This window comes from Aspergillus fijiensis, assembly GCF_003184825.1.
Source record: "Aspergillus fijiensis CBS 313.89 unplaced genomic scaffold BO72scaffold_7, whole genome shotgun sequence".
Classification (NCBI taxonomy): domain Eukaryota; kingdom Fungi; phylum Ascomycota; class Eurotiomycetes; order Eurotiales; family Aspergillaceae; genus Aspergillus; species Aspergillus fijiensis.
In genome coordinates, this window is record NW_024468983.1 from 753144 (window position 1) to 767429 (window position 14286).

General features: G+C 55.7%; 6 protein-coding genes across 6 annotated transcripts; 3 read left to right on the plus strand and 3 right to left on the minus strand.

Annotated features, from left to right (window-relative positions):
* The first annotated feature begins 1936 nt into the window (after window positions 1-1936).
* BO72DRAFT_266868 (nucleobase:cation symporter-2 family protein) lies at window positions 1937-4181 on the plus strand. Its single transcript, XM_040940173.1, has 3 exons — window positions 1937-2319; window positions 2381-2547; window positions 2597-4181. The coding sequence occupies exons 1-3, from the start codon at window positions 2228-2230 to the stop codon at window positions 4093-4095; spliced, it is 1758 nt and encodes a 585-aa protein (XP_040805035.1). The 5' UTR covers window positions 1937-2227; the 3' UTR covers window positions 4096-4181.
* A 53-nt stretch (window positions 4182-4234) lies between these two features.
* BO72DRAFT_397370 (MOSC domain protein) lies at window positions 4235-5979 on the minus strand. Its single transcript, XM_040942061.1, has 2 exons — window positions 4498-5979; window positions 4235-4368 (listed from the first exon to the last, which is right to left on the minus strand). The coding sequence occupies exons 1-2, from the start codon at window positions 5858-5860 to the stop codon at window positions 4268-4270; spliced, it is 1464 nt and encodes a 487-aa protein (XP_040805036.1). The 5' UTR covers window positions 5861-5979; the 3' UTR covers window positions 4235-4267.
* A 138-nt stretch (window positions 5980-6117) lies between these two features.
* On the plus strand, window positions 6118-8093 carry BO72DRAFT_397373 (uncharacterized protein). The gene is made up of 5 exons (XM_040942062.1): window positions 6118-6394; window positions 6456-6681; window positions 6742-6794; window positions 6866-7518; window positions 7604-8093. Exons 1-5 carry the CDS (start codon window positions 6352-6354, stop codon window positions 7823-7825), a joined length of 1197 nt encoding a protein of 398 aa, XP_040805037.1. The 5' UTR covers window positions 6118-6351; the 3' UTR covers window positions 7826-8093.
* BO72DRAFT_465932 (uncharacterized protein) lies at window positions 7912-9087 on the minus strand (the record flags this gene model as incomplete). The annotated part of the gene is made up of 2 exons (XM_040946745.1): window positions 7912-7930; window positions 8270-9087. 2 exons carry the CDS (start codon window positions 9085-9087, stop codon window positions 7912-7914), a joined length of 837 nt encoding a protein of 278 aa, XP_040805038.1.
* A 1111-nt stretch (window positions 9088-10198) lies between these two features.
* On the minus strand, window positions 10199-11850 carry pre8 (proteasome core particle subunit alpha 2). The gene is made up of 5 exons (XM_040943949.1): window positions 11644-11850; window positions 11569-11588; window positions 11467-11517; window positions 10782-11393; window positions 10199-10727 (listed from the first exon to the last, which is right to left on the minus strand). The coding sequence occupies exons 1-5, from the start codon at window positions 11685-11687 to the stop codon at window positions 10609-10611; spliced, it is 846 nt and encodes a 281-aa protein (XP_040805039.1). The 5' UTR covers window positions 11688-11850; the 3' UTR covers window positions 10199-10608.
* A 175-nt stretch (window positions 11851-12025) lies between these two features.
* BO72DRAFT_524970 (E3 ubiquitin-protein ligase MARCH) lies at window positions 12026-13614 on the plus strand. The gene is made up of 2 exons (XM_040949922.1): window positions 12026-13015; window positions 13072-13614. The coding sequence occupies exons 1-2, from the start codon at window positions 12173-12175 to the stop codon at window positions 13207-13209; spliced, it is 981 nt and encodes a 326-aa protein (XP_040805040.1). The 5' UTR covers window positions 12026-12172; the 3' UTR covers window positions 13210-13614.
* The last annotated feature ends 672 nt before the right edge of the window (window positions 13615-14286 follow it).

Consider the following 14286-nt stretch of genomic DNA (forward strand, 5'->3'; position numbering starts at 1 on the left):
AACCATGAACCATACAAAACACCCGTTCTTCCACCATCTGGACTCAAGTAAGCTTGTTGGGCGAGACGTGATTCGACAAACCAGCCCCGGCCAGCCTCTGCCCATTTCGGCAGCCCCGGCTACGTCCAGCCAATCAGCAGTCCGGTAACATCTGTTGAATCCCCAACGTTTTTCTGTCCTGGCAGGCGGCTGTGGCTGATCACCGCCTCCCTCCGTGGCTAGTGTGTGGCAAGGCCCCGTCTATTTGCCATCCAGTAGCTCTTTTCTCCGCTGCTGCACACCAGCTCCCCGGCTGATTCGTTATCAATCTCTAACTACTAACTACAGGTGGGCTGACGGAGGGAGCAACTCCGGGGTCATTAGCACTCGAGTAAATTCGATAAATCAAGGCCATTGCAATGTGTTTTGGGCCGGGCGAGGAGTAGTTCTGGAATTCCCAGGAAAGCAGCTGATGCAGCCCTATGGGCGGCAACCATGAATTTTCGTCCAATTTGCCACTACGGGAAGTCAATGATGGTCCAGGCTAGCTTGCACCTCGGGTCAACCTCGTAGCTGATCGTCGCCATATGATTCAGGCAGAATCAAAATGCCTCCCACAGTCCCAACATGACCAGCTCAGGCTCGGTAGACAACATCCCAAAGCTTCGTGTCTACGCATGATGCCATGTGAACCTCCATAGTTTGAAGCATCGCAACCAGTGTAGGGTAGTTATCTAAGCTCTTACCTGCTGCAGTGGCCTCCTCAGTACTCCAGATGGAGGTCTCTTTCTGAGTATGTCTCATGTAGGGGATTGGGAGCACAGATGTTGCGCATCGAGTCATCGACAGAACTTGGACTAGTCTCGTACCCCAGACATTCCAATGGTGCCCACCTCGTCCTACCCCTGCCTCAGGCAGAAGCGCGGAGGTGCAGAGATCGAAGCGGTCACTTGATGTCAAGGTGCACGAGCACAAATATACCTACGGTAGGATATCCTCATCATGGCAAGGTACGGAGTAGGCAAGGACTCTCCATATGCTTGAGTCAGCTGCTTACCTAAACATACCCAAGATTCCTGGAATTTGCCGTCGATGTCACAGCTAAGCTATTGCTTCGCGTCACTTAAAACTATCCAGTGCATAATTTATGGTCAGGTTTGATTCCTCAGACTCCATGCCACCATGACCCAGTTGGCAGGCAGGTAGGACAAGTCATTGGCGGGCGACTACTCCGGACATCACCTGGTACCTCACTTGGCTGGTAGTTGTACCACCATGCTCATTCTGTGCAACGGACGAGATGCAGTCAAAAATTGGAATGACTGTTAACTCAATTCAACTCACTAAAATAGTAGATGAATTAGTCAAAAGCCGGAGTCAGCGTGGTTGTGATAAAGTTGGCACCAGTTGACACCAGTTGACGGAATCCGGACTGACATTTACCCGCTGCCGTGTCCTCGAATAGCGAATTTCCGTGACTAATGGATTGCCCGATCGGTTCTGGTTCTTCCCCGGACTGTTCGACCCATGCTCAATCCATCGTGGGCTGTACTCCATACAAATTCCCGTACTTTGTCTACATATCTCATCTCTATCATAAAAGAAACAGCTCAACCCCAGACGGTTCGACCGCATGGGAGACAGAGAACTGGGGTTCGCACTCATCCCGATCTATACAGCCAGATAACTATCCACGAAGCTCCGGCACCGAAGATGGACGTCGGCGGATCCCGATCTGGGGGAAGAACTGATAAGCCGGCGAGAGGCGTTACATGAATCGACAGTCAGCGAGCTTGAGTCTTATCGCGCGGGACCCCACCATGGCCACCCAAGACTCGACCTGCTCCTCCTCTAGTCTCTCTAGTCCAGTCTAGTGCTCTCGCTTGGGTATCTCCCCAGTCTCCAGTCGGTCGCCTCCCAGTCGTGGAGAGCCTAGAGATAACCAGTCCAAGGCATTATTCGATTGATTCACGCACCTCCACGCCACCGATAGTCTCCTATCATCATTTGCACCCGATCGCTGAGATCACACGAATTTCCTTCGGAAGCCGGTAATGAAGCTATTATCTATATAGACATCAAATGTTTCGAACAATTCTGGGGTGATCTCAAGCTAGAATCCCCAGATCCATTCCACGAGTTGAGAGCTCGTCTAGACCACAATCCGATTCGGCAATTCTATATACCGTTCAATTTACTACCCCCCGTCTCCACCTACCTTTGTATCCATCTCCAAGTATCACTCAGCATGGACGGACCTGATCAGATCGGTCCCGACTTGCGACCTAAACGGTCCTGGCGGGAGAAGACCCGGCGCATGGTCAAGACATTCACTACCAGGTATGTGTGCTTGGTCGAGTCATGATAGAGCCGTTCCTCCATACTAACAAGTATCTTGTAGAGAGGGACTGGTCGGTGACTACGATTATGCATACCTTTTCACCCCCAACCTTCCTTTCATCAACAGGGGCCGCAAATCCGCTCCCTTCTTCGGGCTGGAGGACAAAGTCCCCGTTCTTTTGGCCCTCCTCTTGGGTTTACAACATGCGCTGGCAATGCTGGGTGGAGGTTCGTTGGACAGGTTCCTGGAATTACAACCCGTTGCTGACTTCAATAGTCATCTCGCCTCCTATCCTGATCGGTGGCACGAGTGGTGCCAACTTCGGCACGAAAGACTACGAATACCTGGTTTCAACTTCCCTTATCGTTTCCGGCCTATTGTCTGCAGTACAGATGGCCCGATTCCACGTCTACAAAACTCGCTTCTATGTCGGAACGGGGTTGATCTCGGTTGTTGGTACCTCGTTCGCTACCATCACCGTATCGTCCGGAACGTTCAACCAAATGTACACGTCGGGATACTGCCCGGTGGATAGCGATGGGAACCGCCTGCCTTGTCCGAAGGGCTATGGGGCTTTGCTGGGCACGTCGTGTCTGTGTTCCTTGCTCGAAATTGGTTTGTCGTTCATGAGCCCTCGGATTCTGAAACGCATTTTCCCGCCATTGGTGACCGGCCCCACGATTTTGTTGATTGGAGCCAGTCTGATTCAGTCGAGTATGGAGGACTGGGCTGGTGGCTCGGGAACCTGTTTTACGGATGCAGCCAGCCGTGCACTGTGCCCTAGTGCCGATTCGCCACATGCTCTCCCCTGGGGCAGCCCCGAGTTCATTGGACTTGGCTTTTCGGTCTTTGTGACGATTATCCTGTGCGAACGATTTGGCGCTCCAATGATGAAGTCCTGCGCTGTGATCATCGGCCTGCTCGTTGGATGCATCATTGCTGCCGCTTGCGGATACTTCGACCGGTCGAGCATCGATGCTGCCCCGGTGGCCTCGTTCATCTGGGTCCGCACCTTCCCTCTGACCATCTACGCACCTCTGATCCTACCCCTGCTGGCCGTGTACATCGTGGTCATGATGGAGTCGATCGGCGATATCACCGCCACCTGTGATGTATCACAGGTAGAGGTGGAGGGTCCGGAGTTTGACTCTCGCGTCCAGGGTGGTGTTCTGGGTAACGGATTCACCTGTCTGCTGGCCGGACTGTGCACGATCACCCCCATGTCTGTGTTTGCTCAGAACAACGGTGTCATCGCTTTGACCAAGTGCGCCAACCGCAAGGCTGGCTACTGCTGCTGTTTCTTTTTGGTCATCATGGGCATCTTTGCAAAGTTCGCCGCTGCCCTCACCTCCATCCCCAGCGCGGTGCTTGGTGGGATGACCACGTTCCTCTTCTCCTCCGTGGCCATTTCTGGGGTCCGCATCATTGCGACTGTGCCGTTCACGCGGCGCAACCGCTTTGTGCTGACGGCCTCCTTCTCCATTGGCATGGGTGTCACCTTGGTGCCTACCTGGTTCTCCTACTTCTTCACCTACAGCGGCAACAACCGCGGCCTGACGGGTCTGCTGGATGCGATTGACTTGGTGATGAACAACGGGTTCGCCATCACCGCCATTCTGGGGGTGATTTTGAACCTGATCATTCCCGAAGAGGCGGATGAGGGGGCGGCTGTTGTCGAGGCTCGAGCAGAACCTCGGGCGGTTGAACAGCCGGACGAGCCTGAAAATGCTCAATACACGAAGGGGGAGCACCCGTCTGGAGTTTCAGCTGTATAACTTTGTATTTGCTTTGTTTTCTTTAGTTTGACTGCGACCCTTGCGAGGGCAGATTGATGGATTGGGATACCCTTGAAAGCGATAGTTTGGATTATACGGGATTAAATTAATGCAATGATGATATAAATATTCTATATAGCCTTTCGCCACCGTAATGTTGCACAGAAATTGATCAGACCCCTTCAACCACCTCACCAGGCGCCAACATTTTGATATAGCAATGCTCGCCCGTCTCGAGGACCGTGATCGGATCATTGACGCGAAGCGTGAAATCTAGACAGCCAGTTAGCCTACACAGTCCAACAGTTCCCAGTCTTACAGCATCACCCAACCATCCTCACCACCCCCACACCACCATAAATCTCGGATCATCATCAAAAGAAGTTGGGGGGAAACACTCACTCCGAACCGCAGGAACCAACTGCATCCCCAGACACGCATTCGTGGGATCCCCCCGATCGATCCGCCGATACGCCTTCAGCGTGCGATCCGGCTCCGCGCGATGGCGCACCCCGGTGTCCGGATCGACATTCGGCAACCGACACCGCATCGTCCGACACGCCAGATGGATCTCCACCCCATCACCTCCACCGCCCTCCTGAGAACCAACCCTCACCCTCCGCCACGCATCCTCCTCAAACCGCCCGGGCCCCTGCACGACCACATTCGCGCGGAACCGCCTCACCGTCAGCCGGGGGATCTCGGCCTGACACCGCGCAGCCACATCGCGGACGCTGGCCAGGTTGAGGAGGTGGAGCGGGTACGCGTCCTGGAAGCCGGTGACGGTCTGGAAGCCCAGCTGGTCCTTGGGGGGCGCGTTCCGGAAGATCTGGCGGTGGTGGGCGGCGGATTCGCGGAAGAGCGTGAGGGGTTTTTGGGTTGTGGTGTTGGGGTCGGCCAGGAAGCGGCGCAGGGAGGATGGGAGGTGGTGGCCGTAGTCGTGCGCGAGGGGCGTGTCTTTCCAGATCTTGAGGGGGTGGAGGGGGTAGTTGTTGTTTTTCCGTGTTGTCTTCGCATTGGGGCTGGGGGTGCTGGAGGGGGGGGTCAGCGGAACGCGGAAGGACTGCTCGCGGGGCCACAGGCGCAGCGTGAGGGCTAGCTGGAACAGAGCTGGGAGGAGGGGCAGGCGGGCGAGGCGGGCGGGCAGCGTGCGCGGGTGGTGGATGATCAGCACGCCCTCGGATTGCACCTCGGGGAGGGACGCCGAGTAGTCCGGGCTGGTGGGATCCGGGACCCAGAGCTCCGGCCGCACGAGGGCGAGGTTGCAGAAGTGGCGGTCGCGCAGGGTGCGCGCGGTCCAGTGTCCGGTTTCCCTTTTTGGGTTATCCTGGGCATTGGTGGGCGATGAGGGGGTGGGTGCAGGGGTTGGTGCAGGCGGCTTCGCCTCGATGTACTCGGCAAAGCAGAAGAGTCGGTCGTACTTTAGGCCGGTGTCGATCACCTCTGCCGTGTCGAGCTCGATCCCTCTGCAGCTTTTGATCGGGTAGATGAACAGGGCTTTGATGCGCCATGCTGGGAGACCGGTCGGGGGGTCGATGGCGTCGCTGGGGGAGCCCTCGCTGTACTGGGGGTCGTATTCGTCCGCGATGTTGCTCTTTCTGGTGCCGAGGCGGCGGCAGCCTCGGGGAGGTTGAGGGGATGAGCGGAGGTAGGTTGTTAGTGGGAAGACCAGGAAGATGATGGAGATGATGTAGGGGAGGAGGGGTTGGAGTGAGGGTGCGCCATTGTCTAATGCATTGAGGGTGGTGAAGTTTGAGTCATGCATTGATGGTGGTGGATTTGAATGCTCTGTGTGGATTAAAAGGAGGGTGGAATCGGTTATATAGGGATTTAGGTATATTGTTATGCAGTCTCAAACTGGAAGACAATTGAGGTATGCTGCAATTATAGTCAGGTTATCGAGGTGATTGAAAAGGTGCAGCTCCTCCGCGGGGCCGATATTGATCTTTTTTATCAGATCGGGGCGAGATCGGATCTCGGCTCGTTCCCGAGCTTCCAGAACATCCTCAATGCCGATGGACTGCCAACTGGACGTGGACTACGGCAGGTCTTCGGAGCACTGTCCACTGTCCACTTGGAAGGCAACTGTCTAGAACCTCCTTACGATGCTCAAGTGATAGCTCAACCATGACATCACATCCTCAGTCCAGTCCATAATCAGAAGATCCTCATATCCCGCTGGATGTGAACAAGCCGAGACGCGCGCGCGACGCGTGACCTTTGACTCCATCAATCCATCTCATCCATCCATTCATCATGAATAGACTCGACTTTCTGGGCCTTCCCAGTCAGGACCCCAGTGAGTGATATCGCTACCTGGATTTCCAATCAGATAGAAGATAACCAGCTGACACCCCTAGATCGAGTCATCTCCTTCCCGGCCTCGCAGTCCCTTCACGCGTCCACCGCGTCGGCTGCCTTAGGCAACAAGACCGTCTCAACGGGTCTTCCCCAGCTCGACGAAGCAGTCACCCCGCCCATTGAAGATGATCTCCAAGGCTTCGGGGATCTGCAGAGCAAGGGCCTACCGTGTGGTCATGTCACGGAGATTTTCGGGCCCCCGGGAGCAGGCAAGACCGCCATAGCGTTCGTCTTCCCTTCCCCCTGCCAACATCCACCCCCTCAGTAACCAACACACCACCGCAGCCTACACACCGCAGCAACAGCCCTAGCCAAGGGCGAAACAGTCGTCTGGATAGGTACGTCCCTCTCCCCTTTCTATACCACCACCTATACCTCCATCACACCCCAAACTAAACTTCAATATCAGACACGGGCCCCCCACTCCCCCGCCGCCAACTCAACCGCCTTCTCGCTGCACAGCAACAACCAAACCAATCTGACCCTAGCATCCAAGCCAAAAACCTCATTCACATCCACACCCCAACCCTCCCGCACCTCCTCTCCCTCATCCACCACCCGCCCCCTAACTTTCCCCCACCGTCCACCACCCTTTTGGTCGTCGACTCCATCTCCGCCCCCTTCCCCCCCTACTTCCCCAACCCGAGCGACCAACGCGCCGCCCTAAGCGCCTCCTCGCAGGTGCATGACAAAGCCCACATCCAGTGGCTGGTCAACCGCAAATGGAACGTGCTGAGCGATCTGGCGACGCAGCTGGCCAAGCTGGCTAGTACAGCCGGCGGAGGCGGAGGAGGGAACATGGCCGTGCTGGTGACGAACCAGACCCACACCCGGATACGGGGCCAGGTGCGGGCGACGCTGTGTCCCGTGGTGGCGGGGTCGGCGGCCTGGGAGAGCTGTGTGTTTACACGGATGGTGGTCTATCAGGACTTCGTCAAGTCAGAGGGGGAGGGAGAAGGAGGATGGGGGAAGGGGAGGGTGGTGGAGGTGATGAAGAGGGGAGGAAGGGTGGTTCGCGGGAGGGTTGTCGGGGATACGGTGGTTGGGTTTGGGGTAAGCGAGGTTCGTGTTCCCTGTCTTCTGTTCTTGATGTTCTGTTGTGGGGAGTGAATTGAGGTGAAAGCAAGGCTAACTGGTTTGCTGTTAGGATGGGCTGTACGCTTTGGATACTCCTTCGCCTCCACAGGCCGAACGACCAGAGCAGATCGTCGTGGAAGCAAGCTCCACCCAAAACCCTGAAGCCTCGGCCAGTCAACGGAAGCGCAAAGCGGAAGAGATCGCCGACAGCCAGGATGAAGAGGACTCCGAAGGAGAATTCGGGTGGATTCAAGGCGAAGAGGTGGATGCTGGGTCGCTGGATGGCAATTGATCCCCCTCACCCCTTTGTACAGGGAGGCCATAAACAGTTCTGGCTGTGACCGGACTGACCCGTGTTGATTGTTCACTATCCTGACATCAAGTGCAGGGTCGGAACCTGAGAATTAGATACATACACATAGACACATGCACACATGAATTCATAACCGTCATATCATATCGAGTCGTTACCTCACCTCACCTCCAACAAGCGCGGTGGACCTCCGAATCGCAGTCGCCCTTCTCCAAGTCCGTCCGATCCTTCCATTTCATCGAGACATTCACCTCATTCAACGCGAGATGACGATGGGTCCTCTCCCCGGTCACGCACAACGGGGCCCGCTGCACGGCGACACTCCTGGCCGCCGTCGCCGCCGCCGCGGCCGCCACCATCGCGCCCCCCGACCCACCATGCCCACCACCATCATCATCCTCCCCCTGCTGTCCACCAGCATACCGACTCAGCTGCAAATCCCCATCAATCGGCGCCGGCGGACACCGGTTATGCACGACAGCAACCAACCGGCCCAACACGGCAAACTCCAGCTTCAACTTAATACTATACACCGCGCCCTTCAGACTAATCTGCACGGCATAATAATCCGCATACTCGAGACTCAACAGCACCAGATCCATCACCAGCATCGCAACGTTAATCCCGACGAGCTGGCGCATGATCTTGCGGTTCTCGCGGGCCGCACACATGCGCAGCAGCTTGACGGTCTCCCAGATGTACAGCAGGGAGATGACGACCTCCTGGACGGTGAAGCCGGTGAGCTGCAGCTTCTCGATGATGTTGTAGCCGCGCAGCCAGGCGGGGGTCTGGCGGAGGTTGGCGCCGTAGGTGAGGACGGTGGTGGGGACGTGCAGCAGCAGCACGTTGGCGAGGATCATGCGCAGCACGCGGTGGAGGAGGCGCTCGTCGCGCAGCACCAGGTGCAGCCGCGAGTACAGCACCAGCGACTGGCCCGTCACCATCGTCCACCAGCCGACCGTCAGCACGGTCACGGTCGCCAGCGCCGGCGTCTGCGTGAAGAACTTCAGCAGGAACCCCACCGTGTACGGCGCCACCCCCAGCACCCCGGACAGCAGCAGGCTCCAGAAGTACAGCCCCCGCCACCGCCGGAAGGTCGTCAGCACCAGCACCACCAGCTCGATCACGTTGTACCACGCCACCGCCATGAAGAAGAGCAGCGTCGACCGCAGGCCCCCGTGCTGCGTCGAGAGCTCGCCCGCGATCCCGTCCATCGGCTCTTCCATGCTCCAGTCGCGCATTTTTTTTAGGGCTGGATTCTGCGGCTGCGGTGAGAGCGTCAGCAATCATCATCATCATCATCATCATCATCATCATCATGCTTGCACGTTCTCATTCGACTGCACCAGAAACACAACACACAGGAAATAAGATGGGTTAGCTGGGTGGGTGGAAGTGCACGAGCCATACCTTAAATCTCTTGGTCTCCCAAAGCCCAAAACACATATGGGTTCGATCCCCCACAGCTCCAACACAAAATTCGATACTTGGGAGTATTCTTCAAAACAACAAAAGATTCGAATTCAAACTAAGACAATGCAAAAAACTGGTTGAGTGAACAGTCGTCATATCCCCAACTCTAATCCTCAACCATGGGAATCTGGGAGCTTTTACACTTCCCAACCTCGTGGATGTGGCGTCAAGTAGACCGCTTTTCTTCGTTACTCTCCGGCCCTCATCATACAAAAAGCAGGGGCAAAGACAGGACAGGGCAGGGAAGGAGGAGGTGAATTACTGCACTAGGCTATAGCTGGCGCTGGCGCTGGAGCTCGAGCTGGAGCTTCTCAGCTAAAGATCCCCATCCCATCTTTTCCCTAGGTATCCAAAGATACCCTTCCACAACAGAATCTCGGACTTCTCATTCAGCCACCGCAGCAGCGGCCGCAACAGCAGCAGCAATAACCCAAAACAGAAATGGGCCATCACTCCGAAAGGTCCAGTACAGCACACTCCACGCTGTTGGGGTAGTACAGCTCCTTCCCTTTTCCGGGCATCCCTCCGGACGGTGGACGGACCCTCAGCTTTCCCGGGGGAAGGGGGGGGGACACTAGATAAAGATCTCGGGCCTTTTTGGGGGGTGGGGGGGGAAGCAACCTTGCCCTGCCCTGTCGGCTTGTTCCTGCTTTAGTTCCAGGGACCTAGCATTAACTTGACTCCTGAACTAGGTATGGGATTACAGAGATGTTGAGCGAGTGCTCAATGGGTAAGTCATGTCTCCTCTCTCCCTGCGGGTTTATTGATATCGGCTAAGGCTATCATTTTGGCAACACCGAAGACTGACTGGCGTGTCTGTCAGGTGATGGCCGTGGTTGGGTTTCTGCTTCTGCTGCAGTGACCCGTGGGGCGGAGACCTCGAGTATCTATTCCAGTTGTTCCTCGTGGCTAGCATTTACCTCAAGGGGGAAGAGCTCTTCCAGTCGTCCTGGGGTCGATGGTAGGGTAGCATATCTTGCCGAGATCCCCCAGAGTGGCGGACGGTGCAAGGTTCCTCCCTACTTTAGACACAACCAGTTCTAGCACAAATCACATTCATTGACTTAGTATAGTACTAGGGTTTCCTTTTCAGATTGCGGCATTACTTGGCGATGTCGACCCTCCCCATACATTTCATCACTTGCGTTGGTTGTCCCGGGGTCTTCCGGCTGTCACCCTTGTTCATTGTTCTTTAGAAGCATCATCTTGTTGAAACCTTGCCAGACTTGATAGATGTCTATTATGCTATAAGGTCCCGCCGAATAAAGTGTAACAAGACGGAGAAGGGTTTATAGGTTGGTCAGATAGTCCTCGATCTCCTCTTTGGTCAACTTCCTGAAACGGGGTCCCCGCGCGCCCTCGACGCCCTCAAAGCCCAGCAAGTGATCGGCAGGAGGTCCAACAATACCTGTAAACAAAAACGTCAGCTTGAAACCTTATCCCACAAACGCAGAAAACCTACCAATCTCTATCGTGTCCCCGTTCATCTCGCCCTCAATGGTCTCCTTCAGAGTCAGCAGGGCAATGTGAATGGCATCCTCGAGCTCCAGGCCCTCGGTGTAGCGCTTCTCGAGGAAGGTCTTGGCGCTGGTGGCGTGCTTGCCGATGGCCGTGGCCTTCCACGGGTAGTAGCTGCCGCTGGGGTCGACCTGGTACAGGCTGGGGCCGCCCTTCAGGATGCCGCCCGTCTTGCCGGTCGCCTTCTTGGGCTCGCCCTCCTTCTCCTCGTCGCCGTGCTGGGCATCGCCGGTGTCGGGCTCGATGCCCTCGTCCCAGCCCGCAATCAGCAGGCTGACACCGTACGGTCGGACACCCCCGGACTGCGTCGCCTCTTGTACGACCCGGGCGACGTCCTGCACTAATATACGGGTGGGAGGGTATTCGTTGTAGATGCGCTTGTAGCCCGTGTGCGAGACCTTGCGGGCCTTGTCGACCAGCACCCGGTAGTCCGGGCCCATGCCGGCGTAGACCATGCCGATGTCGGGCGTGATCAGAGAGATCTTGGAGAGGGAGGGGGGGTCGATCAGAGGCGACGAGGACTTCTTCTCGGTGGCGAGGACGATTCCGTTGGTAGCTGTGTCCGGTGAGGCAGGGAGTCAGTAGCTGTAGCTGTAGCTGTAGCTGCGGCGAATCGAGGGCCACGATACCTTTGATACCAAGGGCCGTTACACCCTGGTTGACGGCATTTAGAGCATATTCTAGGCATTGTCAGTGACCCGGCAAAGCATTAGCTGGTTGAAGGTTATTACCAATTTGGACCAGCTTTCCACTACACCCCGACTGTTAGCTGATGTACTCGAGTACTAGCGGAGAGCTTGGCTTACCTGGGGGAGAAAGTGGTCAAAGAGAAAGAGTAACGATCAGCCATGGAGACGATAGTTCACCTCCAGAAGCTCCGGAGAATACTAGGTATGTGTGTGGGGGAGATAGATGGAAGTGATTGGGGATGATGGGGATGGAAAATGGGAGGTGGTGGTGGTGGTGGTGGTGGAGGGGATTGGATTGATGTGAAGCTTCCCTTCGGACAGCAGGCGGCAGGTGTTGACGCAGCAGTAGCAAAGCAACCACCACCACCACCACCAGCCAAGCCGCGCCTCGGGCGGTGACGTTAGGCGAGCGGCTAGTGCGCCTTTTACGCGCTTGACCTTCTCCACCCGCTTCTCTTAAACTGGCCTCTTTTTTTTCCTTTCCCCCCCCACCCCCTCCAAACAATTCTCCTCTTTGTTTTTTTTTTCAACCTTTTTTCATGCAACAATCATAATCGCGGCATTGATCGTATCACAGGCGTCAGATCGCTGGTAGATCTGCTGATTTCTAGACTATGCAACAACAATCTACAAACTAGGAGAAGCAATGGATTCGCGCAATGAGCCGCTCTGGCAGTGGCCTTCTGAACCGGCTGCGCCGCCTCAGTCGGATCACACCGAGCAGGACCCTACAGACACCCCTCCACAGGAGGAGTCGGGCAATACCACAGAAGAGACTAGACAGCGGCATTACTCGCCTCGGACATGTCGCATCTGCCTGGAAACGGTCTATCCCACCTTTCCTCCTCCCTCGGAACATATCCCGGGGTTTCTGCAGCCCCAACAGCGGCCTGTCTACGAATCGTCGGACCCAGAGTCCGGGCGATTGCTCCGTCCCTGCAAATGCAAAGGATCCTCCCGTTATGTGCACGAAGGATGCCTGCAACAGTGGCGCCACTCGGACGCAGGCTATAGCCGGCGCAATTTTTGGCACTGCCCGACCTGTGGGTTCCATTACCGACTAGAACGTCTCCGCTTGGCGCGCTGGATTAGTAGCACCATGATGCAGCTCGCGTTAACTCTCGCCATTCTGTTGCTTACTGTATTTCTACTTGGTTTCGTTGCTGACCCTCTCTTCAACATCATCCCGCACCCTGATGATCCCCTCGCACCCACCGAGTTAAGGGGTATCTGGCCCGTGCAGCTGGAGACCAGGATTCCGGTGCCTGACCGCGAGGTCTCCTGGCCACAACACTATCTCAAAGGAGTGGTCACTCTGGGCCTGCTGTCCTGCATCAAGTCCGTTCTTGCGTTCTCTTCCTGGCCTGGGCTGATGGTGCGTTCCACGCGCCTGATCAGCGGCAACAGCTCCGGCCGAAACACCGGAAATACCGGCAGAACCCGAGTCGGCTGGCTGCTCGTTGTCATCGGCGTGGGTACTTTCTTGTGGGTGAGTGACCTCTCTCCGAACTGTATCTACTGACCTCAGCGACTGATTCGTCTTAGGCTGTCTATAAAGGCGTGCGGGCCTGGAGTCGCAGAACCTTGGAGACAGCTGGCGCGCGTGTGATGGATGTTCCTTTACCGGACGACGAGGATGAAGCCGAGCCTCTGGCTACGGATCCAAGTAAGAAGGACGAATAGCGCCGAGCCTGGCCTCGCACCATTTGTCATGATCCTTTCACAAGCCATCGTAAACCAAACCCTGACATTTCGTGATTTTCGGGTTCATCCTCCCCGCACTACTTAAGTTGCCACTCTCCTTTTCTTCTATGAGGTGTCAATTAGTCGATGTGCGCAGAATGCCACCGACCCTCGTTAACTTCCGAGGCTCGTCTTGATGAGTGGACTTGGGCTGACGCCGGAACGTTTTGTTCTACTGCCTTCCCATATCACTCGCTTATGTCAAACCTGCCCAGAGGGAGGGTCAACCTGCACTTTACTCGATCCAAATAGGCGCTCCGGTTCTCAACGGCGTTTTCGATCGGGGTGCTGTACATGCTTCGTATTGGTCAATAACTTCTCAATCTAATATACATTATCGAGTGGATGTTATATGGAGCTTGTATGACTTTTCCGTTTTGTAACTTTAGCCTTTGGTCGTCGCTATTCCGGCATGGCAGTCAATTTACTACTATAAGTTCCAAGGTTCGTCCCATGGCTGCCCTTTAGGGCTAATCCCTGCTATATCGCAGCTGCAGGGTCCACATTTCTGGGTATGTTCATGGAGCATGCTACCAACGAGAAGGTCAGCGTGCGCTACTCCACGCGTTCATCGAACCTATTCGCTGTACTTTAGTGAGGCATTGCAACATAGCCTCGTCAAGATACGACTTAAATGAATTAGCAGGCAACTTAGAGGAATTTATCACAGAGATGGATATCATTATCCTTGCGATGTATCGCCTCGCCTTCCTCAAGCATACACCACATGTCGCAATAATCGCGAAGTATCTCCCTTTCCCTTCACACCTGAAGCTGGAAGATCTTGAGCCAAACCCTAGAACCACCTCTCCAGATCTCCACCTGAGCTCAACCCATCACCTCAATCAGTTCCAGCACAACTCCCCCTCACCTCCAGACCAAATCACCCTCCATCATCAGCACAGAAACAATCCAACCCCCCAAAGGACTAAGGACTAAACCTCCCCTACCCATCCCCATCCCCTACCCTCCTCCCTACCCTCCTCCCCACTATCCAGATAATAACCCACCTCCCCC

What these genes read in the sequence shown, in the direction of transcription:
- BO72DRAFT_266868 (XM_040940173.1), top strand. Translation starts at nt 2,228, where the DNA reads ATGGACGGACCTGATCAGATCGGTCCCGACTTGCGACCTAAACGGTCC. An exon ending in GTCAAGACATTCACTACCAG is followed by an intron (nt 2,320 to 2,380) that starts GTATGTGTGCTT and finishes AGTATCTTGTAG; the next exon opens with AGAGGGACTGGTCGGTGACT. An exon ending in GCTGGCAATGCTGGGTGGAG is followed by an intron (nt 2,548 to 2,596) that starts GTTCGTTGGACA and finishes TGACTTCAATAG; the next exon opens with TCATCTCGCCTCCTATCCTG.
- BO72DRAFT_397370 (XM_040942061.1), bottom strand. Translation starts at nt 5,860, where the DNA reads ATGCATGACTCAAACTTCACCACCCTCAATGCATTAGACAATGGCGCA. An exon ending in GTTGGTTCCTGCGGTTCGGA is followed by an intron (nt 4,369 to 4,497) that starts GTGAGTGTTTCC and finishes CTGGCTGTCTAG; the next exon opens with ATTTCACGCTTCGCGTCAAT.
- BO72DRAFT_397373 (XM_040942062.1), top strand. Translation starts at nt 6,352, where the DNA reads ATGAATAGACTCGACTTTCTGGGCCTTCCCAGTCAGGACCCCA. An exon ending in GCAGGCAAGACCGCCATAGC is followed by an intron (nt 6,682 to 6,741) that starts GTTCGTCTTCCC and finishes ACACCACCGCAG; the next exon opens with CCTACACACCGCAGCAACAG. An exon ending in CGAAACAGTCGTCTGGATAG is followed by an intron (nt 6,795 to 6,865) that starts GTACGTCCCTCT and finishes CTTCAATATCAG; the next exon opens with ACACGGGCCCCCCACTCCCC.
- pre8 (XM_040943949.1), bottom strand. Translation starts at nt 11,687, where the DNA reads ATGGCTGATCGTTACTCTTTCTCTTTGACCACTTTCTCCCCCAG. An exon ending in TGGAAAGCTGGTCCAAATTG is followed by an intron (nt 11,518 to 11,568) that starts GTAATAACCTTC and finishes GACAATGCCTAG; the next exon opens with AATATGCTCTAAATGCCGTC. An exon ending in AACGGCCCTTGGTATCAAAG is followed by an intron (nt 11,394 to 11,466) that starts GTATCGTGGCCC and finishes CACCGGACACAG; the next exon opens with CTACCAACGGAATCGTCCTC.
- BO72DRAFT_524970 (XM_040949922.1), top strand. Translation starts at nt 12,173, where the DNA reads ATGGATTCGCGCAATGAGCCGCTCTGGCAGTGGCCTTCTGAACCGGCT. An exon ending in GCGTGGGTACTTTCTTGTGG is followed by an intron (nt 13,016 to 13,071) that starts GTGAGTGACCTC and finishes GATTCGTCTTAG; the next exon opens with GCTGTCTATAAAGGCGTGCG.